Source organism: Artemia sp. Qi Xiang Cuo, chromosome 3 (genome assembly GCF_049724085.1).
Source record: "Artemia sp. Qi Xiang Cuo chromosome 3, ASM4972408v1, whole genome shotgun sequence".
In the NCBI taxonomy this organism is placed as follows: domain Eukaryota; kingdom Metazoa; phylum Arthropoda; class Branchiopoda; order Anostraca; family Artemiidae; genus Artemia; species Artemia sp. Qi Xiang Cuo.
This window is the reverse complement of record NC_142796.1, coordinates 27,012,645-27,038,202: the sequence shown is the minus strand read 5'-3', so window position 1 is coordinate 27,038,202 and position 25,558 is coordinate 27,012,645. Positions and strand designations below refer to the sequence as shown.

The following is a 25,558-nucleotide window of genomic DNA, read 5'->3' as shown; positions in this document are numbered from 1 at the left end:
CTGATGCTAGCCAACTTTTGTGGTTTATCACTTCTGAAGGAAACATGTTAAATAAGTAAAAGTAGGGTGAAGATCTAGTTAAGGGCATTTTTGCTATTTTGGAAAGTAGGCCTAGTGTGGTTAGGATAGGCCTAGGTGAATAAAACTTCCATGAATGAATTAAGAGTCTAAAATACACACTGGAATAGTGTTACCCAGCTAATAGAACCACACTTTCCTTATTTCTGGGGCCTAAGAGTTGACATGTTAAGTTTTGAGCCAATTATAAAAATCTTTCTATAGGCCTACTATAGGCCTATTTCTTTCAGGGACTATGCCCCAAATAATTTATTATTACATAAGGTTAGGTTACCCTTCGCCCAGAGACTTATAAATATAAGTTTCAAATTCATAAAGTTATTTGGCCAAGATCCAGGCCACTAAAATCATCCCAACTCCTAAAATATCTTAGTGTACTTCCCCAGCTGCATGTAGTTCTTTTGTCCCTATGTGTGAGTCTGCTAAAATATGCACTATCAGGCATGTAAGTTGCACTGTGGTCTTGGTTGGTCAGCAAATATTTTTTAGGCTACATGGTGCCAAGGAGACTTGTATGTTTTGGCAAATCCAGCTCATGTTAGCAGCAGTGCTTCCACTACCCCTGAATTTTTGATAAATTGTCAAAGTTTTTAGTTTTATACCAAACGAAAATTTTGTTCCCCAATTCCCCAATATTCTACTGAAAATCAGATTTTGTTCTTCCTTGGATCAAACTTTTCACAAGTAGACCTACCCATGAAATCTCAGTAAGATTTTATTCTTGTATCTATTAATGATTTTGCTCTTCCTGATCTCATTTGCCACAATAAACAAAATAATGTTATAAACTAAGTACCATAGAAAGGGGTAACTTTGAACAAAATCAGTAACAAACATTAAGCACTCTCTATTGCATGACGGTGGAACTACTTGTTTGAACTTATTACTAGATTATTGCTAGATGGCATCTGAATCAGTTGGTAGTTCTTGAAATCAGCATTGGACAAAATCTTATCTTGTTAATTGCAAGAGAATTTGAGCAGTTCAAAAATGTGAAAAAGTGCTAAAAATAAGTTACCCTTTGTAACTTAGATAAGCTAAACTAGGACTTTCATTTTTACATTTTTCTATAGCTGAGGAGCCAAATGGTTAGTTTTTCTGGTAAAATCTCTTCCTAATTCCATAGGTTCAATATGGCGGCAGTGTTCAATGTTTCCTGCAAGTATTTTGTTTTTTGGGGTAACTTTGAACATTTGTTCAAAGTTAGCCTTGTCTTTCTACAATATGGATTTCAATGTTCTGTGCTGGCCAATTGTTAAAATTTGCATTGAATTGGTGTAATAATAATAATAATTTATTTTTAACCCACTTTTAAGCAAAACAAGTGGAGTAAATTACACTAAAAAGATTACACTAAAAGAGGTTGCTCTGCTATTCAGACCTTTACGAAACAATTGCAAATCTGTTGATCCCAGGAAAATGCAAAGTTCAGCTGTTAAACTTGGTTTTAACTGCTGATTACATTTTGGACCACTTCCTAATCCTTTCAGGCCTACTTTTGTTTCTTCTTTGATGGAAGTCTGTAAGGAATCAATTGGAGTGGTGGGATAAATCTCATCTACCAAAATTGAAGTTTCTGTATTACCTTGCTCTAATAGAGCTTTCATGAACAATTTGAAAGAGTCGTCTTTCCCAGATTGCTGTGCAAAGACAGCTGACAATTGTAGATAAAAGTTGGTGGAATTTCTCCTGTCTCTTTTGGAAAAACCTGGAAGTGTAAAATTATTTGAGTTGTACATAATATTCCTTTGAAAATTTTGGTTTTATTTCCTTCTGGTTTCATCGTTGCCAAATACCCCTCCAGAATAATGAATGAAACAAAGGGAGCAATATCCCTAATGATGTGTTGAAATGCAGAAGGCAAACTGCTCCCACCATTTGTGTGCTATAAAGCTGAGGGGCATGTTTAGCTCAGGGGGTACAGGAGACCCTAAAAGAGCTTGGTATGCTGTATCTAAGTCCGGATTGGTTTGAGAGCAAAGTTTTTGAAGAGTGGTTTATGTTGCTGGCACTCCCTCACCTGAAGAAGAGAGCAGGAGTGAAAGTTTTGTTGGGTGACAACCTGTCTTTCCACTTTTTTGCCTAAGTGTTGAAAGTCTGCAGAGAAAACAACATTTGCTTTGTATGCCTCCCCCCAAATGCTACAGATATACTGCAACCAATGGACATTGCTTTTTTTTGCTCCAATGAAAAGAGCATGGAGGAAAATGCTTGATGATTACAAAATGGACAACCCAAACAAAACTGCGGTAAGAAAAGACAAATTCCCCCAGCTTTTAAAGCTACTCCTGGAAATTCTAGCCACAAATGGAAAAGCAAATCTTAAAAATGGCTTTGCCAAGTGCTTTTCACACTCCAGAGTCCCCCAGGACCACCCATTTTTGGCCCAGTATACTCTGCACAAGGTTGTGAACAATGTCAGCAAAGTTTTATTGGATGTCCTGCAAGCCCACAGATTTAAAAAATCTGTGAGGAACATCACATGCAAATGTCTTAGCATCACACCAGGGAAAAATATTGGAGATGCAGAGGATTCAAGTTGCAAGTCTGACATGACTGACATCCCAACAGGATGCAAGAGCAAGTCTGAAATGGAAGTTGATGAGTTGGCAAGTGCTGGGCTCTCTATGCTGTCGAGCAGGGCAGTAGCCACAACAGGTTCAAACTACCCACCAACCTCTGTGGATGGATGTTGGTTCATTGTGAAGTTCTTCATGGGCTGTATTTACAAGTATTTTGCAGTTTTGGAGGTACAAGCTCCCTCTTACTGCTTGCTAAACGTGATCTGCCAGCGAAAAAACAAGAATGGATCCTTCTATTTTCCCAGGGTGAAAGACTCAGCATCAATCCATCCTTACCAGGTACAGGGAGATCTTCCAGCCCCTCAACTCACTCACGGCACAAAATTTGTATTTTATCATGACTTTGGTCAGCTGATACTGCACTAATTTGACTCTCTTTTGCCTTTTTATTTTCGAAGTAATGCTTTTCTCCCAGTAAACGAGTTTTTTATTAACTAGAAGTCTTATGCCAGAAGAACTCATCAACTGTTCAAAGTTACCTGTTGAAGTGTTCAAAGTTAAACACCCCTTGATGTAACTTTGAACACCATTTTTAGATAGGTGTAGCTCTAATAACATGAGGACTAGCAGTTTGGGACAGTTGCCCTTCGGTGCAGAATGACGTATTCCCCAAACGCCAAAAATAGTTTTGAGTAAATACCAGTTTAAAGAAAAATATTACAAATAAACCTCAATTTTCCACGATTTTTAGTTCAAAGTTACCCTGTTCCATGGTAGCTTACTTTTTCTACTTGTTTACAAATCCAATCACTTCTGGCTTCAAAAGTAGCTTTTTAAATATTACCAGCTTAAAAGTTGGTACAGTGAACTCACTATAGTGAAAACTTGGGATGTTCCCTGTCCCTCTCAACTACCACAAGAGGACACTATAAGATGGATGTGAAAGTACTTGAGAGTGTCCAAAGAAGAGCAACTAAGCTTATCTCTGCATTGCAAGACAAATCCTATGAGGAACCTCACCTCACTCAAACTCCCTACCTTTGTATACTGTATGAAAAGAGGAGATGTAATAGCAACTCGTAAGTTGCTAGAAAATGACCTATTAAGTCATGTCTTTTCCCCATCCCTCTCAACTACCACAAGAGGACACACCAAGAAGCTGCAGGCCCCCTGTTGCAACAAGCGAGAGCACTAACAGTTCTTCTCAGTCCGTTCCATCCCACTCTGGAACAGCCTATCCAATGCCACCGTCCATTCTAAAACTCTAGATGCCTTCAAGAAAGGAGTAGATCAAGACTGGGCCAATACCCAATGGAGGCTGAACTGGGATGTCAAATCATAACCTTGAAACACCACCAGCAAGATTTCTATAGGAGGCTCAACACCACCTTATCTTGCTGGACATGTGATTTAAGGTAATAAAACCAAAAGGCAAGTAGACAAGAAATAGGTTTAATTTTTGCCTTGTAAAGGTTCTATCAGCAATTCCAAAATTTAAATTATTAGTCAGAATGAAATTAAGAAAAGGTAATACAACTTTACTATTTGCATTATTTTAAGATAATACTCTGTTTGGTTATATGTATTTTTGTATAAACATAAAAAAGTACATATACTCTAATTTTTAATGCATTTTTTAAAGTTTTTTTGTTGCTTAAAATTTTTTTTTTTGTTGCCTCACAACAATTTTCAATCTGCAAGGGATGATGGGTCAGGAATAATTCTTGCTACCATCTATGTGATCTACTCGCAGATATTGTTATGTCTTAAGAAATCGAAAATACTTCTGTATAGATGTCTTTCAGTGTTAACTGGTAGGCTTGAGAGCAGCAACATGTTGGTGTCAGGCTGGAGCGTTGCCTCACTGAAGATTCTTCTAATCTTGATTACTTCCTGCTGGATGCAATGACATTCAAAAATCAGGTGGTTCAAGGATTCTGGAAATGAGTTGCAAAGTCTACAATATGAATTGGCTTTTTTATGCCAAATAAACTCCTCTTTTCTTAGGATCAAAGAGATGCTTTTGATTCTATAATAAAGAATGTTATCTGCCCATGATGGAAATAAGGATGGAATGGGCATTTTGTTTTTGAAGGAACTCTTCTTCTGAGTATGTCTCTGAAGGTCTGGGCCTTCAAATTGGGATTAATTGGATTATTCAAGGAACTACTAGCTAGCTGGTCTGCTACCTCATTATATTTGATGCCTTGGTGGCTGGGGATATGCTGGAACTTGACTTCAACAAGGTTATTTTGGAGACTGATTAATTGATCGCTGATTGTCCTCAGGTCTCTATCCGTAGCACTCCAATGGATATTATCAATGAGCTGAAAGGCACCTTTGGAGTCTGAGAGTAATACTACTCTTTTGGAAGCTGGTAAATTAATATTGATGACTTTTAAAGCCTCTTTTATTACCAATAGCTCTGCAGTGAGGATGGAAGTATTGTCAGGAAGTCTGGTTTTTATATTCAGTGCATAAGATTAGTCTTACTACATTCTCCATATGCTTCAATGGCATACTCAATCTTTGAACGAATACACCTCTTGTAAAAATCAAAGAGTATTTCTTGGGAATGAGCCCACTTTGACCCTGCCAGATGCTTAAGTATGAGCGACCTTTGCATACATGAATTTTTTACACAGTTGATTTGGTTTTGCCAAGTCAGTCGTGGATCCAGGTATACTCCTAGAAATTTAGGTGCTACAGCATATTTTATTTCCACATTATTGACGAATAATTTTCGTGGTATGATGGACTTTTTGTGGTGGAATATAATTACATTTGCCTTAGACTTGAAGGCAGGTAAGGAAAATGCAGCAGAAAAGGCTGTTAACTCCTCTAATGCTAAGTTAATATTATTGGTAATAATATTTACTTCTCTACCTGCTGACCAAGGAACTAATTCATCTGCAGATTCAAGCTTGGATATTGAATCACTGCTGAACTGAAGCTCACTTAAAACTAATAAGAAAAGAAGGAGGCTGAGTATGGATCCCTGTGAGAGTCCAACATGCAGTGCTGAAATACTGGATAGCTCATTTGCACCCAAACTTTGTAGCTTCTATCAGATAGATAATTGAAGAGGAACTTAATGACTCCATCCAAGAAATCCATCCCTTTTAAATTTGACAAATCAGATACATGGAAACGTGGTCAAAAACTGATTCAAAGTCAACTAAGACTGCTGTCATGATCTCACCAGTATTTATGGCATTTGTTGCAGCTGCTTCAAGCTGGATTAAATTGTCTACAGTATGACACCCCTTATGAAAGCCAGCCTGGGAATTGGGTAGAATTCTATTAATTTCCACAGACCATTCTAACCTCCTATGTAGCATCTTTTCAAAAAGTTTTTCAAGCACTGATAGTAGTGAGATAGGCCTGTAGGAATTGATTAAATCTGGAGGTTTGCCTTGTTTTCTAATTGGGATTATAATGGCCTGTTTCCATATCCTTGGGAATATCTTTGTAATCCATATATAGCTGTATACATGAAGTAAGGCATCATGAAAAATTTCTCCTGCATTTATGATCCATTGAATGCCTATTTTGTCTTCTCCTGATACTGAAGAGCAATTGGACAACCTTATAGCCTCCTTTAGCTCAGATTTGGTAAACATACATACAAGTTCCTTCTTGAAATTTGTCTTCTCATGCAACTTACACACCCTAGTCTTTCCTCTATGCACTGTGGGAACCACTTTGTTGAGGTCAATTTTGGATGAAAAGTCATTCCCAGCTGAGCACTTGGCCTTCAAAACTGTTTTCTTTACTAAAGCTTCAGCCTTGCTAAGAGCAATGAAAGTTTCTTGGCTTGGATGCCTCTGGAAAATGTTTTTGCTTTCTTTTTACTTAGAACTGCACTTCTGCTGTTTTGACTCCACCAGATTTTGTTAAGACTTCTTTAACGAAGAAATAGGCATTAGGTCAGAGAATTTCTTGATTGAGTTTTCTGCTGCTGTTAAGAGAGTGTCACTTAGTTTTTTGGCTTTAATTTCAATATCTTCCTCTTGGCTGATAGTAAAATAATTAGTGCTAACTAATATGTTTTTGAAGAGGGTCCAGTTTGCTGTCTTTAGATTGAATATAATTTTTGGTGGAACAGGAGTGTATTTTGCTGCATGAATTTTGATAAGGGTTGCAGTATGGTTGGTCTGAAGATCTGGGACAGGAGAAATTTGGATTTCAGACTCAAGCCATGTTGCAGTTGGACCAATCTGCAAATCAATTATTGATGAGGTATTATTCCTGATATTGCAGTAGGTGGGGAGACCATGTGGAGTTAAAACTGTAGAATTGTTAGAGGTGATGATAAATTCTTCTATATTCTTACCTGCAATGTTGAAGTGTATACAATTTTCCCATATAGGGCTATGAGCATTAAATTCACCTAAAATGACAGTGTTTTATCTCTTGTTTGTTCTTCAAACATGGTTTTAATATCATTCCTGCCATTAGGATTGTAAAAGGATGAGACTTTTAAGGGATGTCTATCTTGAAGATCTAAATTCATGCTGACCACATCAATCTTATTCCAGTACTCTCTTGGGGCTATTGCTGAATGTGGTATATTCTTTTTTATGAGGATTGTCACTCCCCCTCCTTTCCTTCTGGTTGATCAGTCCTTTCTATAAAGATGGAATCCAGGTACAATTACTTGCCTGAGACTGTGTAAATTTGTTTTCTGGAGGCAATCAAGATGAATATTATAGCTAATAATATATTCAATAAGTTCATGTAGTTTTAAACTATTTAGAGACACAATGTTCCATTGCAAAATCTTGAAACTATTCATGGCTGGTAAATATGTCCTCTGTGTTTTCTTTTGAAGTCACAAACTCTGAGCTATCATCACTTGTCACTGAGGGAGCATTGTCCCTCCATAATTTGTTTGTCTTTTTGGTTGTCTCTTGCTTAAGACCATAGGAATGATGACTTGAGAAGGCCTAGGTTCTTTGTGTTGTCTACTACTTGTTCTACTACTAAAGATGGAATCCAGGTATAATTACTTGCCTGAGACTTTAAATTTGTTTCCTGGAGGCAATCAAGATGAATATTATGGCTAATAATGTATTCAATAAGTTCATTTAGTTTTAAACTATTTAGAGACACGATGTTCCATTGCAAAATCTTGAAACTATTCATGGCTGGTAAATATGTCCTCTGTGTTTTCTTTTGAAGTCACAAACTCTGAGCTATCATCACTTGTCACTGAGGGAGCATTGTCCCTCCATAATTTGTTTGTCTTTTTGGTTGTCTCTTGCTTAAGACCGTAGGAATTATGACTTGAGAAGGCCTAGGTTCTTTGTCCTGTCTGGACTTGTTCTACTACTTCTTGAGAACCAGGAGGAAAGGCCACTTCATTCCTAAGTTTCTGAAATTTGGCTTGTTTCCAAACTTCTTGGCCTTAAAGTGTGGTAATTGCTTTCCTTATTAAAATAGCTTTGATTTGCTCTGATTGTCCAGAGGTCAAGATGAGGTGATTTAGAGTCAAAATGTGCCCAGCTTTTGGAATTTGGAACCGTTTGTCTGATTAGTAGCTTCAAGCGTTGGAGCTGTGTTTTGTTTTTGCAAGGTCTTACCTTTGGCTAACTGGGTTATTCCTGGAACATCTGCACTATTGTTTTTACCCATGAGGGCATTTGAATAAGAATTGCCTTCATAATGATAAGCTTGGATGTCGGGGTTTTCTGCACCTCCTTAATTAGGGTGGGGACAGCACTTGGCTTTGGAGTCTTAGGTATTTTTTCTGATTGAGAAAGGAATGTTTTGCTCAGTTGAGATTCTCAGAATGTCCACTCATTGATGGGGGGGGCATAGATCTTTTTGAAATGCACTCTGCCCTATGGTCTTACAGTTTTTGCAATATGGCTCAGGAGCAGGACAGGATGTTGAGTTATGGTTGTCTTTTCTAGATTAGGAACAGGAGGGATTTGTTTGCTGGCAATTGTTTTTAGTATCGCCATGTACATGACATTTGATGCATTATAAAGGCTTGACCTTGTAGGGCTTGAAAGGGATTTTTTGCTCATATAGATATACATCATGCTTGAGCTCAGTTTTCACTGCAACCAAAATTGACACTTGCTTGGCGTCAGGCTTTCTCCATTTCTTTTGTTAAGCCTAGTCATATTTGCAATGGCAAGAGTTCTTCCTGATGAGTCTAATAACTGAGATTTGATTTCTTGTGTTTCCAAAGAAAGATCAGTTCCATAAAATATGTATTGGAATGTCTTTTCTTTGATGAGTTTTGCAGCTTCAATTCCTGAGTTAGTAAGCTGAATTAAACTAGAGTTTTGAATTACTTTATCAGCTCTTACAGCATATTGGAAATAAAGTTCTGCTGTGCCTTATTTTTGGACACTAAGCTAAAAGTTAACTCTGGCTACTTTAAAAATTGCTTTTCTGATTAATACATGATCATCTGTTACAAAAGGTGTTCTGTTTTTCTTTTTAATTGATGCAATATGATAATCTGGGACAGTTGGCGATGGTGGAAGCTCAGAAATGTTTCGTTTTCTGGCTGGTGACTCAGTTTGTTGTATACTAGCATTTCCTGGGGTTGAGTTTATTGGTCCTTTTCCTTGGTTTGCTTTTGCTTCTTTTGGGACTTGCTGATGCTTTTGGTTTGATTTTGGAGGTGATTGCAGCATCTTCGAAGCTTACTCAGCAAGGGAAGCGTTGATTCCTGCTCACCTGACCCCTGCAGTTTAAGGGATTTTACTCCTGGCAGGTACACCTGCGCTTGCGGCAGGTGGCCACCCCTCTTCTGCTTGCTTAGTCAGTGAATCAACACTAGGATGAAGATTCACCGACTTTTTGGCGTAATTTTCGAATTTGCCCAAAAGAAAGTTATATTGGCAACTTTGCTGCAGCAGCATTGACAAAGAACATTAGAAATCAGAAAACGTTGAAATCTCTAGGGAATTAAACAAATATATGACCAATTAAAAACACATTAAACACAATAAAACTCCAAGCTAAGTAAGTATAATATAACACTTTAGGGTCTATTGATAAGGCAAATAACACATTAGGTTTGGGAAAATATCTGTGACTCACAATCTGAGGCAATAATCCGCAATTTAAATTTCACAATAACACATGGGTTTGTTGATCAACAATAATGATTCACCTCCCAAGGCAAAAACTTGGACACAGCCCTGCCATACACAGTTTTTTTCTGAATGGAAGGGTTTGATACCGAATTTTTGCATTATGAGGAGTAAGTATCAGGACCTGTTTACATTTCAGTACCCATTTCACAAGGGAGTCCTATTAGAAGTATTTTCTAGTAATTCCTTTTTTTTTGGGGGGGGGGTCACATATATGTATGATGGACACAGCAATAAAGGATTATTTTGCATGGTCACTTTACATTTATCTATCATATAAGCATTTTCTTATTTGATGTCATCCATAGCATAAATAAGATTGTTGAGTTTCCACAGCTAAACCAAAGGCCATTGCTAAATCATCTGAAGTAATCAAAATCCAAAAATGTGTCAAAAATGAAAATGAAGAGCAAAGACAAGGCAGTTAGAAGATTTGCAAAAACGACAATTTGAGCATGTTAAAATGAAAATTAAGAGCAAAGACACACGCGGTAAGAAGACATAGACACCAAACAAGGTTAGACGGTTAGACACCAAACAAGTGAGTAAGTCAAAAATGAAAATGAAGAGCAGCAAGTCAATGAAAATCAACCTGGACAGTGAGAATCAAAACAGGAAAATTGAAAATGATAGCAATGATGATTAGGTTTGAGATTTTGACATGGATAAAGTCATCAATGCCTATCATACCTTTTTTAAAAAAACAAATCTTAGGCAATATGTATTTCATAATGACAAAAGAGCCAAGGTGTAACAAACCAAACAAATTGAAAAAAATAGCGATGATGATTGAGTTTTTGGATTTTGACATGGATGAAGTCATTGATACCTACCATACTTATGAAAATCAAAAATATGAACTGGACAAATCGTCGGAAGAAAAATAAGTTTTTGTCCCACCACCTGAACAATTAAAAGAAACAAAGGCTTGGCGATATGTCTTTCATAATGACAAAAGACAAGAGAACAAAGAAGACAAAAGAACAAAGAAGTTTTTGTCCCACCACCTGAACATTTAAAAGAAACAAAGGTTTAGTGATTTGTCTTTCATAATAACAAAATACACGCCGATGTGAAATTATGCAATCCAGTAAAAAAAATGTAATTACACACTGACAACACTTCCTATTTAAGACTTGTTAGAATGTAGTGATATCCTGAAAATGCTCAAATGGTCCGTTTCCAGTAGACTCGCGACATTGGGAATCTATACTTAGAAGCTTGCCGCGTGCCGGGGTCCAGTGGCTCACTGCCATCTCCCAGTACTATATATATATATATATATATATATATATATATATATATATATATATATATATATATAATATATGAATTAAAAGAAACAAAGGTTTGGTGACTTGTCTTTCATAATGACAAAATACAAGCTGAGGCAAAAGTTAAAGGCCCAATAAAAAAAATGTAATTTTATAAAGGCACCAATTCTAATTTAAGGTCCATTTGGACGTCATGGCATCAAGAAAAGGCTCAAATTGTCTGCGTTTAGAAGACAAGCAGCAGTGAGAATATATATATTGAAGCCTGCCAAGTTCTGGGGTCCAGTGGCTCACTGCCATGTCCCAGTACTATATATATATATATATATATATATATATATATATATATATATATATATATATATATATATATATATATATATATATATATATATATATATATATATATATATATATATATATATATATATATATATATATATATATATATATATATATATATATATATATATATATATATATATATATATATATATATATATATATATATATATATATATATATATATATATATATATATATATATATATATATATATATATATATATATATATATATATATATATATATATATATATATATATATATATATATATATATATATATATATATATATATATATATATATATATATATATATATATATATATATATATATATATATATATATATATATATATATATATATATATATATATATATATATATATATATATATATATATATATATATATATATATATATATATATATATATATATATATATATATATATATATATATATATATATATATATATATATATATATATATATATATATATATATATATATATATATATATATATATATATATATATATATATATATATATATATATATATATATATATATATATACATAATAATAATAATATAATAATATTTCCAGTGTAAATCCCCTCCCACTTGAAAAAAAAACTGATATATGTATTTATATATTATTTTTTTTTAGCTATGCTGTCAACCCTCTGATTTTTGAGTCATTTTATTGTGTTTTTCCAAAAACAATTTGAGGGGGGGGTGTCTAATCAGTCTTTATAATGAACTTCCCCAGAAGCTTCTTCTGTGTGGAATAATGATAATAAAACAACTAACTTAATAACATATATGCTTATCTTTCAGGACAAGCAACTGGTTTTATAGATTGAATCACTACTTTGTTTGGCTCCCCAATTATGGTTGAAGCTTCTGATGAGAAGCAGCTCAGTTCATGTATTAGAAGATCTGTCCTTACACTATCTAGCCAAGGTCTTGATAGCACTTCAAACTTAAATGACCCTCTAAGAGAGTTGTTTGAAGCTTGCCGTAATGGTGATATTTTAACTGTCAAAAGACTTGCTACAAAGCAGAATGTCAATAGTCGGGATACAGCTGGGAGAAAATCTTCACCATTGCATTTTGCAGCAGGTCTGTATTATAGGCTCTCTGTAAACTTGTTTGGCCTTTCTGTGTGATTCGAATCATACCCCCAATGCTAGTGGCCTCAGATTTTGAGGAAACTTAATACAGTTCATTGTTTTTATGGATTTATGCAAGCAAATTCATTTTAATTGAGCACTATGCTTTTTTGGGGTTTTAAAGCTTTGGCAAAACCAAAGTTGCATCTCTGAAAACATTTAATTGTGTCTTCTTTCTTTATGCTCAGTTTGCAAATTTTCTCAAAAGACTAAAAACGCAGCCTATCAAAGTCAAAGATTAAGATAAAAGCCTATCAGTTAATCAGTGTGAATTTAAAAAAAAATTCCAATATTGGGTTTTAAGAGGAATGTCAACTGATGACTTCAAGAGTAGTTATTTAAAAAACAACAACATAGATTAGCCTACATACTATGTTAAACCTTGAATGAACATAAAACGCAATGGACAAAGAATTCATACTAAAAAAAAAACAAAAATTACAACAAATAAGTTTGATCTTGCTGCCCTCCTGAAACCCACATATAGCTAGAGTGCTACTTGTGCTCTGCTGAGAATAAGATAAGATTTACGGCAAAAAGCCTGTGGGCCATAGCAACACATAATACAGTCTACAAACAAAGCTCAGGAACAAAATACAACTTTAGATAATACAAATCAAAAAAAAACAACAACACGACAAAACCGAAACACACCGAGGTTCAACATTTCAATCGATTAATACCGACCACAGTAAACCTTAAATTCTAAAAATCACAACTATCTATCCCCTCAAACCGAATTCCCTGTGTTTGATCCCTAAACAATGAAACATATACAACTAATTAATAGTAATGTGTTCGTCTTAGCAGTCCGCTCAATTAACCAGCATTCACTCCCAAACACTCGTCCAAAACATTCATTCCGCAACTCTGACAGCTCTTCAGACTCGGATAGAAAATGAAATAAGTTCTCATTCACACATCCACACATTTGGCAAAAATAAGGGTCAGCCGTCATCCTAAACTTTCCCAAAAATGTCCTTCACTCATCTATATCCGCAATCGACCCTCTGACCAACAAGAAATTTTTCAATTTCTCTCCATTCAACCCAAACTGAAAATAAACCTCCTCCCCCCAACAGTCTTTGGCTTGGGAGTAAAACCTCAAAGACCACTTCTTGCCACTCTTGGATTTTATGGTCATTTAGGGTTCACTGGACTTCCTTCCATACTGACACGGTTTCCCCATAGGGCCTTTTCCTTCATTCCAAATCTCCGAAAGACCACAAAGGTCCAGTATTTTCTTGACCTGCTTTGGCCAGGAATCACGTCTACCGTCCTTCAAGCTCTCCAAAAGTCGACTTAAGAAGCCGAACTCTGGACAACCTAATTATTCTCTCCCAGAATGTTACCATTCTAACCAATCTAACACTCCTTAAAGTGAAAAGCCCCAAAACTCTTTTCAGTACCACTGAACTAAATGAATCCTTCCAGCCTAAAATTCTCTTAAAATATCTTAGCTGAACTATTTCTAGCTTAGCTGCTTTAGCAAAACCCCAAACCTCAGATCCCCAATGTAGACTAAAAGCTGCTTTACGAAACATGTTTTGAACATTCTTTATTTCTGTTATATTACTTAAGAAATCTAATTGAAATCAGACTTCATAAAAAAAAAAATCTCTGTCCAATTATTCTCTAGCTATAATTTAGTTTACTATTTTAGCTCTCGACTAATTTTTAACATAGTTTTTCTTTGTTTTAAATTCATTTTTTTTTTATTATTTTGATAGCTTAAAGAGCTTGCTCAAACATAAATTTATATTGCCGGAAGTAATCTAGGGAATCATAAATAAACACTAAACAAACCACTTCGGTATAACTAATTCTTGCTATCAAAAATGTTTTAATCAATTTAGTTTGATTGTTTAAGGAATAACCTTATATTTATCACTTTTCTTTCTTTGAATTTAGTTGCTTTGAAATGTTTAACAATCAGTTGGGCAAACAAAACTTGACTCAAGTAATCTATTTAGTTCCAGTAAAGCATAAATGACACTAGTAATTTGTGGGGCTAAAGGGGGAGGGGGAGGAACACCAAACTTGTTTTGATTTTACGATTCATTTCTTGATTTTTAATAATCTCTGTTCGTTTAAATTGGACATTTTATGCAAGTGAATTTATAATTGCTCAGAAATTCAATTTATATTTGTTTATAGTTTGCACACATATCAATGTTGTTTACTAATAAGCATTTTTAATAATAATTATTGTACATTTGAAAGGAATCGATTTAAAAGAAAGTAAATGCCTATGAAATTTGGAGCCTTATTGAAGGAGGGGGAGGGGATTAGGGCCAGACTTCAATAATTCACTTTTAAGGGCCTAATTATGCAGACTGAAAGCTATGTTTCCAATTTCAACAAAGGATAGCTTCTTCCCCTTTTAATTTAAATCTACGTATGAAGCATGTGTTCTAAATAGACTGTGTGCCTAATTTGGGGTTCTTCTCCATTGGACACAGAAAGCTCATGTTGATTCGATTATGCATTTTAGGGCAAGGGAATTCGGTAGTTCCAACTAACTTTCTAAAGTCTCTCTAAAGTCTTTCTAAAGTAATTTATCTAAAGTCCAACCAAACCCTTTTTTTGAAATATGCACTCAATGTGATTTAATTTTGAGCTTTTTTATTGCAATATTATCCTTACATTTGACATCAGCAATGGTGGAATTCCTCAAATATAAGCGTTTCTGAAAATCACTTTGTGTAAAATGTGTACTTAATGTGTTTTTATGTTGGACTTTGCCTCTTATTTGTAATTTCCAGTGTTACCGTAGTGCAAATGTTTGTTCAATAGGTGACCCATTCTCTTCATGTTTTATAAACAACCTTGAGTAATTTGAGAACTTTGAAGACTCAAACAATTCAAAATAAAAGTTACTTATCCAAACAAACAAAAACAGGGTTTTCCTGTTGTGACCAGTTGGTCTAAGACCACGTTCTCTAATTTTTCAGAGTAATGACAAAATTCAGTAAATAAATAAGTAAGGAATAGAAAAGTAAAAAAAAGTTCACAGGAAGGGGGGGGTTTAATAATACAAATTTCTACAAAAAGTATACTATTAAAAAAGGTGAAAGAACTTTTAAATGAATAAATAGCTATGAAAAGGACAGGTTGGTTTAAAATAAATAATCAGTAAAAAAGGATTGAATAATCTGGTAGGTATCAATAAAAATAAAAGTGAAGCTTGTTATTCACTATACTGTGATTATAAATTAATTCTGATTTGTTCTTGCTTATTCTTATTGTTGTCTATCTTCAGAAATATTTATCATAGGCAGCGCAATAGCGCTGCCTAAGTAAAGAACAATGTTGGCACAATGTATTTTATATTAATTTGTTTGTTTGTTTGTTTGTTTCTTTTAGACCAGGGCACTTCGTATCGAAGGAGTTGTCGTAGAAACTTCAAAAAGAGCCCATTCGATTCGAAATTTGAAGGACTTTTACCCTTTTTAATAGCCGAAATTGATTGGAAGGCAACTAACACCTCTTCCACGCCCACCATTTCCCCAAACACATCCAACCAAATTTTGAGATAGCCATTTTGTTCAACATAGTTGAAGAGTTTGGAAATTATGTCTTTGAGTAGGACACTCCCCCTACAGCCCTCAGGGCAAGGGTTGTAAGCTATGCTCTGGGGGCATATAAGCTTTTAATAGAAAGCTTTGTCGTAGAAACTTCAAAAGGGCTCATTCGATTGGAAATTCAAAGGGCTACTGCCCTTTTTAATAGTCAAAAGTGATTGAAGGGCAACTGACCCCCCTCTGACGCCCACCATTTTCTAAAACACATCCAATCAAGATTTTGAGATAGACATTTGGTTCAACGTAGTTGAAAGTTCTGGAAATTAGGCCTTTGAGGATGACACCTCAGGACCAAGGTTTTTATAGAAAGTGTTGTCGTAAAAACTTCAAAAAGGGCTGATTTGATTGGAAATTGAAAGGGCCAGTGCCCTTTTTAAGGGTTGAAACTGATTGGAGTACAACGAACCCCCCTCTCACGCCAACCATTTCCCCAAACACATGCAATCAAAATTTTGAGATATCTATTTTGTTCAATGTAGTTGAAAGTTATTGAAATTATTTCTTTCAGGATAATAACCCCCCTCAGGGCAAAGGCTATAAGTTATACCCTGAGGATATATAAGGTGTTTATAGAAAGTGTTGTCGTAGAAACTTCAAAAAGTGTTCATTTGATTGTAAATTGCAAGGGCTAGTGCCCTTTTTAAGAGTCGAAAGTTTAATGGAGAGCAACTAATCCCCCTCTCACGCCCTACCATTTCCCCAAATATATATGCAATCAAAATTTTGAGATAGCCAGTTTGTTCAATGTAGTTGAAAGTTCTGGAAATTAGGTCTTTGAGTGATGACAACCTCCTGACACCCCTCAGGGCAAAGGTTGTAAGTTATTCCCTTGGGGCTTATCAGGTTATTTTTATAGTAAGCGCTGTCGTAAAAACTTCAAATAGGGCTCATCCGAATGGAAATTGAAAGGGCTAGTTCCCTTTTTAATAGCCGAAAGTTATTGGAGTGCAAGTAACCCCCTTCTCACACCCACCATTTCTCCAGACACATCCAATCAAAATTTTGAGATATCCGTTTTTTTCAACGTAATTGAGAGTTCTGGAAATTAGGTCTTTGAGTGATGCCCCCCCCCCCCCCCCCACACACACACAGCCCTCAGGATAAGGGTCTTAAATTGTGCCCTGGAGTTTTCTTTGAGGGGGAGGGGTATATTTCATAGAGGCTGAGCCAGATTTACTGGCATTATTTGAAAAACGAACAGAAGTTGTGCCATAAATGAAGGGCTGCCATTTCCTAAATACCCTACTCTTTACACTACAGTTTGACTGTTTACTAAAATTTAAACAAGTGGACTGTTTAATAGAAAGCTTTTTAAAAGTGCTAACACTTTTAGCGTAAAGAGCAAGGTATTGAGGAGGGGGCGATTCTTAGTATCCGGAATAAATCTGCCAAAATTAATATGAAAATTTTGTTTTAATTTTTGATGCACGGTGAGCCGAAATCGAACCTGCATTAGTTGAAAAACGTTCAGAAATTAAATAAAAAGTAAGTTCTTTTTTAACTAAAAGTAGGGAGCGACATTAAAACTTAAAACGAACAGCAATTATTACGTATATGAAAAGGGCTGTCCCCTCCTCAACGCCTCGCTCTTTACGTTAAAGTTTGACTCTTTTCACCACTCTACATTTTAAAACAATAAGAAACTAAGCGTAAAGAGCGGTGATTGTAGAGGAAACCCAGTCCCCATGACTTTGTAAATATGCAGAATGATATAGGTTCCGAATCTTGAAAAGGTATAACGTGCTTTCTGCTCTACTAAAATTTATCTATGAGATTTTGTTTTGAAACTTAATTAAGGGCTCCTGTTTTTTGGGGTTCCAAATGATACTAATATTACAATTTAGTCCTCTATTTTGTAATAAATAACTTCGAAAACCCTCAACGCCATCTTTGATGGAAAACAAACATATATGAAATATTTATTGACTATCTTTTAATTTGGGATAGTCACCCTGTCATTTAAAAATCTTTCTAAATGATCCGTGGTTATCACATGTCAAAAGAAGTGCAACATTTATAATCTTATAAGCTATGGGGGATGGGTAAAGTGGTCTCAGGACGCATAACCCAGCAATTATAGCTTATCAACGTTCGATTTCATTACGGTATAAATTCTACTCTAATTGGAATATTCTAAAATCTGTTTCTATTAAAGTATTTCAACAAAGGTTTTTTTAAAACCACGGTATAATTTGGACGATTTTCCAGAAATCTGTAGTATGCATTTCCAGTATGCTGCTAAAATCGCAATTTTATCCCCCATATTTATAACATATGGCTTGAAATGACCCTCAAATACAAATTTTGATGGAGATGAAGCATCAAATGTGAAATATGTAGGAATGAACGGGGGTGGGAGGATCATCTATACTGATCAAGAATGAGATATGGGAAAATTATTGTCATGACCTTATTTTTTTATTTTTTTTTTACGAACCAGTCAAATGCATTGGGGGCTCCTTAGCCACCAACGTGTGACACTTCTGATTCGGCCAATATCTGCTGGGTGACCACACCAGGTTATCTGTCGGCATATAATAAAATATCTGTGTCGTTGAGGCCTAAATATTCAACCAAATTATTCGAGCTAGAAATTTTAATATATCTTCAGATATTAAAAAAGATGAATTGTCATTCAGTAATGCTTTGAACGGCTATATAAATAATTAACTGGTTATTTTGTTTATCTTTTTCGTGTTTTTAGGCTTTGGACGTAGGGATGTTCTCGAGCATTTGCTAGGGATTGGAGCCAATGTTCAGGCAAGAGATGATGGTGGACTAGTACCCCTTCATAATGCGTGCTCGTTTGGACACGCCGAAGTTGTTGCTTTGTTACTGAAGGCTGGTGCAGATCCAAACGCAAAGGATAATTGGGCCTTCACTGCTTTACATGAAGCTGCTGTAAAAGGAAAAATTGATGTTTGCATAGGTAAGATAAAGTACAGTATTATTTTAAGTGTTATAAATATTTATGGGTAATAGAAGAAAGAAATTGTAAAAAAAACAAAAAAGTGAAAAGGGCATAGTTTTATGCATATATTAGAAATCAGAAAAAAAGTAAAAACCTCTATTTTTGTTCTGTCCATGGCTTTCCTAGCTTGGACGCCAGCGGCTAAAGATTGTACCATTTTCACATGCAATGTCGGCTAAATATTAAAACTCTATCTTTGGAATGGTTGAAAATTTGCTTTGTTTTTTTTTTCTTTTTTTTTACTTTTTTGGTAAATAAATTGTAATTTTCTTATTAAAATTTCATCCTATATCACTAAATATTTGCTAATTTATCCTGCTTTAGCCATCTGATTCTTTTTTTACTATCAATCCCTAAACTTTTCATTGCTCATCGTAACACTACAGAAATACATTTTGTGAAAAGAAGAATGTCTGCTTTTAATCGGGCCAATTTAGGCCCGATTTTTGTTTGATTTGGGGATACAATCCTTGATTGAATGAGTACCGAATTAACTGGTTTAGTGCATTGCAGGATTTTTTGTTGTTTAGAAAACTTGTTAAAATCGAAAGTTGAAGTTTTTATTTGCAGGGTTTGAATTACTGTTCCCTGCTAAACTGATTGTCTTTTTATGCTGACTATGCAACTGATATGCTGATAGGACTATGAAATTGTTATGGAACCCTTCTTGTTGTGAATATTTATCTGTAACAATTATTTATTATTCCATATTTATGCTTCCGATAGCAAACTGGAAGCCATTAGTAGCAAGTGGGAAGCTGGAAATACGCATGAAACCATATTTATCTTAAAAAAGATAGAGGTCACATCGTTCTCTACTCACTCGAACGACGTTTTTGAATTTAAAGTTTCTTCCGCTTCATGCTTTATTAAATAAAAACTGGATGTACAGTTAAAATTTAACTCCCCTATATCACTGCTCTATATCGTAATGCTATATCCAAAATTCATATACAATAGTTTCATTAAGCGTGAAGTAGAAAAATCCAGCCATTCAGAAAAAAGAGGGGCGATATTTAACTCCAATGTTCTTTTGAACTAACAAAACATATATTGATGCAGCGAGAAGTTTTTCAAAGAAAAGTATAGAGATACATTAAGCCTAAAACGATCAGAAATAAAGTCAGATAGTAATACAAGAGTAAAACGAAGATAAATCACTCTCAATGAAATAACCAAACCTACAAAGAGCAGAAATTACAATGATTAATCAAACCAGACTTAAAACGATCAGAAACTACCACAGAGAGTAGTAAGGCTAACGCCCTCATATTCTTAATAAAGCATTGTTAAAAGATTTGCTTTAAGACAGAGGAATAGCCTTTCTTACATATATAATTTTGATTTGTTTTAGATTTTAATGTCGCTCTTTACTTTATTTGATTAAATTTTGTTTTGATATTTAAGGATAATTATTGTTCTTATCAAAAACTCCCCATCTTAGTTTGTTGTCTCAATTTTTTAATTATTTTCAGTTCTATTGCAACATGGGGCTGATGTAACACTTCGAAATGCAGAAGGAAAGACACCCCTTGATATTGCAGATCCAGCAACAACAAAAGCTGTTCTTACGGGTGAATTTCGAAAAGATGAGCTGCTTGAAGCCGCTCGGAATGGTAACGAAGAAAAGATTATCTCATTACTTACTCCCCTCAATGTCAACTGTCACGCAAGTGATGGCAGAAAATCTACACCACTTCATTTAGCAGCTGGCTATAATCGAACTAGGATCGTTCAAATTCTTTTGCAAAACGGTGCTGATGTCCATGCCAAAGATAAAGGTGGCCTTGTCCCACTTCACAATGCTGCTAGCTATGGTCACCACGAAGTTACAGAATTGTTGATAGGGAATGGTGCAAATGTGAACGCGTGTGATTTATGGCAGTTTACTCCGCTTCATGAAGCGGCCTCTAAAGGAAGACGGGAAGTATGTAGCTTGCTCCTCGCAAATGGTGCTGATCCAACGCTTCTTAACTGTCATGCAAAGTCGGCCCTTGATGTTGCATCTCGGGAGTTGCAAGAAATATTGTCATACGAATACAAAGGTCATTGTCTGTTAGAAGCAACACGTCAATCAGACCTGACCAGAACAAAGAAATTCCTTACCCCTGATATATCCAGTTTTAAAAATCCTTATACTGGCGATACCGCGTTGCATTGTGTTGCTGCTTCAACATACCCTAAGAGAAAGCAATTGGCTGAAATGCTTATTCGCAAGGGAGCTCCAGTAAATGACAAGAATAAAGATATGCTTACGCCACTGCATGTAGCTGCACATAAGTCAAATGTAGATGTCATGGATGTTTTATTGAGAAACGGTGCAAAAGTAAATAGCTTGGATGCTCTTGGTCAATCAGGTAATCCTTTACTGCTTTTATATAAAAGAATAAATATTGTTTGTACTTGCTGAAGCTTTAATGGTTGAAAAATTCCTTTGAAATCATATTTTTGGTCAACTAGTTGATTTAAGTGGCCTCTCCCTCCTTCACTTAAGAAAATAAAAAAACACTAACTTTTTCATTCTGAATTACCTGTTGAATTTTTATTGACAGAAAAAAAAAACCACCTTTCTTTCTTCTTTTTTTCTTTCTTCTTTTCCAAGTTTCTTCAGGTAGAATTCTAAGACAGGTGAATGAAAATTCTTGACCTCATTTTGAGTTGCTTTATCTGAATTATTGTATTTAATGAGAGTTCTTTAGATAGGAATAGGATCTTTATCCTGATAGTCAAAAGTTTGTATCTATAAAGCTTCAAGTCTTCTTACCTGAGTAGTTGAGCTATTTTTAAATGTAAACAACGCTTCAAAAGCTTTGATCTGTGCATATACTAAGCAAAGAGTGGGTCTTGTCGAATTTTTGCTAGCAAAAAGTCTGCTTTGTGATTTTTTTACGCAAAGCCAACTTCATGGACAATGGTTTGCTCGGGAGTCAGGTCTTTGGTTCTTGCAAATTAAAGTAATAAAGGAGGTTTTAGCTAAAGTCAAGGTGCATGTGAGGAGTGGTAGGCCTTTCGCAAGTTACGGCTGCGTCATTAATTTGGTTTATGATATTGCCTCATCAAGCTTAGCCCTCCCTTAGCCTGTTAAGGCTTATGCCTTCAGCCCTCGCAAAAGACTTTGCTAAGTTTGTCATGTACTTACCGTGCGGTAATTTGAACTTGAATCTCCCCGAATTGAGCTGGCATATTAAAGCTCAGGATCATGACTTAAATCATAATCAAGTCATGATTTCTGGTCAAGTCTCATTAGATAGTTTTTTTAATGGGTTTCAAAGGTTTGGTTAATATGGGCTGTGGCTTTGTCTTTACTAGACTACCCCTTGGAGGGGACGGGGGCAACCATAATAAGTTGGGGTGTCTCTTAGTTTGCTTTTATAAAAAAAAGTTATTACGTTTTGTAGTCCACCATAATTCCCAGGACTCCAAGATTGTGTGTACATAATGTCTAGTTTTAGCTTTAATATATTTATTATTTGTGTAATAATTTCTTTCAAAATTCATTATTATAAAAGATGAGCAAATTAAGTTACAAAAGCATTCCAATTTCCAACAAATCAAACAAAGCTACGATTTACGAAAACACAAAACTACACAATATGCCTGGAAATATAACTGAATAGAATGCAATAAATGAAAATAACAAAAAGTGAAAAGATCTCAAGCGTTCAATACATTCAGGAAAAAGGTAATCTTTCCTTTTACCTTCATCTGTTTGCTTTAGCTTAAAAAACGGTAAGGTATAAAAATTCAGAGCATTCTTCCAATTTTGAGATTGTGAAGTAGGGAAGTTTGCAAAAATTCCAGCAATTTTCTGGAACTGGACTTCTTGGTAATCCTTTTGCATCAGACTCATGCAGAACGTGAAATTATACCTTTGAAGAGCTGTAGGTCAAAAATATGTATTTTATCTAAGATTTTCTGGAAAATGAATCTTAAAAATTTGACCTCAAAATCCTAACCCTTTTTTTTATCAACTCTTGTATTCTGATCAAGTTATCAAAATTGTGTAGGCTATGTATAGAATGTCTGGCACCAGATCTTGACTAAAACAAGTCTAGCTGCTATTTTATGAAAATATTCTTACACGTGATATATATATATATATATATATATATATATATATATATATATATATATATATATATATATATATATATATATATATATATATATATATACGCGAGGTACCAAATATACACGTGACGACCAAGGTATTTCTGACAGAACTAAATTCTTGTTGTTGTAACCGCTGTCATGAATCATTCTAGCCCTCCATCGTTCTGCTCGTGAAGGAAATACTCACGGATGTCGTCTGCTCCTGTCTTATGGTGCGGACATGTCTATTGTCTCCTTACAAGGATACACAGCAGTTCAAGTGGCAACAGACGCGGTTCAGAAAATCTTGAACGAAAATCAAACGCCATCTGCAGTGGATGTTGAATATCAGCTGTTAGAAGCATCAAAAGCTGGAGATCTTGAACTAGTTAAAAAGATTATTACGGCGCATCCACAGGTAGGGATTTTATCAGGCTTGATGTCAATATACTCATTGTTTTTGGTAAGATAAAATTTAGGTTTTATTTTCCAAATGGCTTATCACAAGCAGACATAGCAGAACTTGTATTTCTCGTAGAGGAAAAATATAAAGTCAATGCAAAACAAGAATTGCTGAAAATAAGCAAATTTTGATTTTAAAAGATGAGTTAAAAAAAGAAAGAAAAATAAACAAGCAAACAACATCAATAAAACTCTTGTCAGAAAAATTAAAATATATGCAAAAAAAAAAAAAAAAAAAAAAAAAAAAAAAAAAAAACAACAACTACAACAACTGAGAAGTATAAAAATAAAAACAACAAAGTTTTATTAAAGAAAGTCAATAGAGCAATGATAAACCTATTAAAAGCCACTCTCCTTGCCCTTTGTATATGCCCCCTCTCCTTAAGAATGGTCAAAATTTGTACTTGTCTTTTTGTTCAAACAAGTCCAAAAGTCGAATAGCTATGCCTCCAGGAATACCATGCCCCACGGCCCCAGAGCAGGCAGTGTAAATTATGCATTTTATCCATCGTTTAAATGTATGATTTTTTATTAGGAGAGGAGTAAAGTTTTGATTCTAGGTGCATCTAAAAAGGCCAAGCGTATTACGGTGAAACTTTGAAGAATGTTGAGGGGTATTTGTTAAACTAAACCAAAATGCACTATGTATGTGCAGATTACCAAAAAGGTGAATTTGCAATATCTTAAGAACTATCGATGTTATTCAGTTGAAACTTTCAGACACGTGGAAGGGGATGTTTTAAAGTGATTAGGGGCCTGTCTGTTCCCTTTTCATGCACTTTAGGTGCACCTCTCCAAAAACATTCAATCAAATTTTGAAATTGCCATTTGTCTCAAAACAGTCTAGATGTCAAATGGCTTTGCGTCTGGGGCCGACTTCCCCCCCCCTCCTAGCCCCTGGTGCCAGGGTTGTCAGTTAATGGGCACACAACTTTAGCTCCCCATCAAAACGAACATAAGAGGAAATAACATTTTGAGCAAAAACGAGCTGTATCGATTCGTGAAACCCCAAAATCGGCCAAATATTTTCGTTTCTCCAATCATTATGGAGATTTCAAGCTAAGTAGACTTGACCAAGTGGAACTTATCGAGGAAAATATATTTTGAATGAAAAATGTGGTTATATCGATTCTTAGCCGAAATAAACTGATTTTTTTTTCTTTGTCAGATCTGCTTTAAGAATATCCAGCTATGCAGACACATAAAATAAAATTCAGGGCCAAGAGAACCTGAATTAATACAAAAAAAAGTTAAGGGAACAAGTTTTTTGTACTGATTTTGTGGGCCTTTTTTACTATTAAAAGAGCTCCTTTTAATAAATAATCTTGACATTTAAAAGAATGGTAACAAAATATAATATTTTTTAAAATAAAATGGTGGATTAATACATGTTTATATTCAACGATGTCTACAAGATGGTGTGTAGGATATTAGGGAGGTTAGGATGGCTTCAGCCCTATAGAAGATCAACATTTACGCAGATTTTCAACCCATGTGGATTATAATCCCCCTCCTATTCCAACCGAATTATACTGTGAAATTATTAAAAATTTATAGCACAGAAATACTGATGATCTAAAATTTTGACTGAATGTTTAAATTTTATCCAAAGATGAATAATCAAGTTTAACTTAAAACAAAAGTTACCACAAGCAGGAGTTGGGTTATTGCCCACTGAACCTTCTTAAGGCCAGAAAGTCATTTGCGTTTTAGTGAAAACAAAATATATTAAAAAAAATCGGTTTATAATCATAATATGCTGAAACTCCCAGGAATTAGTGTCATTATATATTAAACAATATGTTTACTTTCATCAGTTATTTCCAGTAGCCTTGATTATTAGGGTAATATCATTTTGTTTATTTTTTTTGTCGACGTTTTGACAAATAAAAATCACATTCTTCAAAATACAAATTGGCTTCAAGAAAGTCCAAACGAAA

The 25,558-nt window shown here is 34.8% G+C and overlaps 1 protein-coding gene across 2 annotated transcripts in view; it reads left to right on the top strand.

Moving 5' to 3' along the window:
- The window catches only part of Tnks (tankyrase), a 72,548-nt gene that overhangs the window by 215 nt on the left and 46,775 nt on the right, over positions 1-25,558 (top strand). For both annotated transcript variants that reach the window (XM_089085700.1, XM_089085699.1), the window contains exons 2-5: positions 12,175-12,459; positions 18,798-19,022; positions 20,540-21,421; positions 23,330-23,574. In XM_089085700.1, the coding sequence (XP_088941826.1) occupies positions 12,228-12,459; positions 18,798-19,022; positions 20,540-21,421; positions 23,330-23,574 (1,584 nt within the window). In that variant the 5' untranslated portion in view covers positions 12,175-12,227. The remainder of the gene's footprint in view (positions 1-12,174; positions 12,460-18,797; positions 19,023-20,539; positions 21,422-23,329; positions 23,575-25,558) is intronic.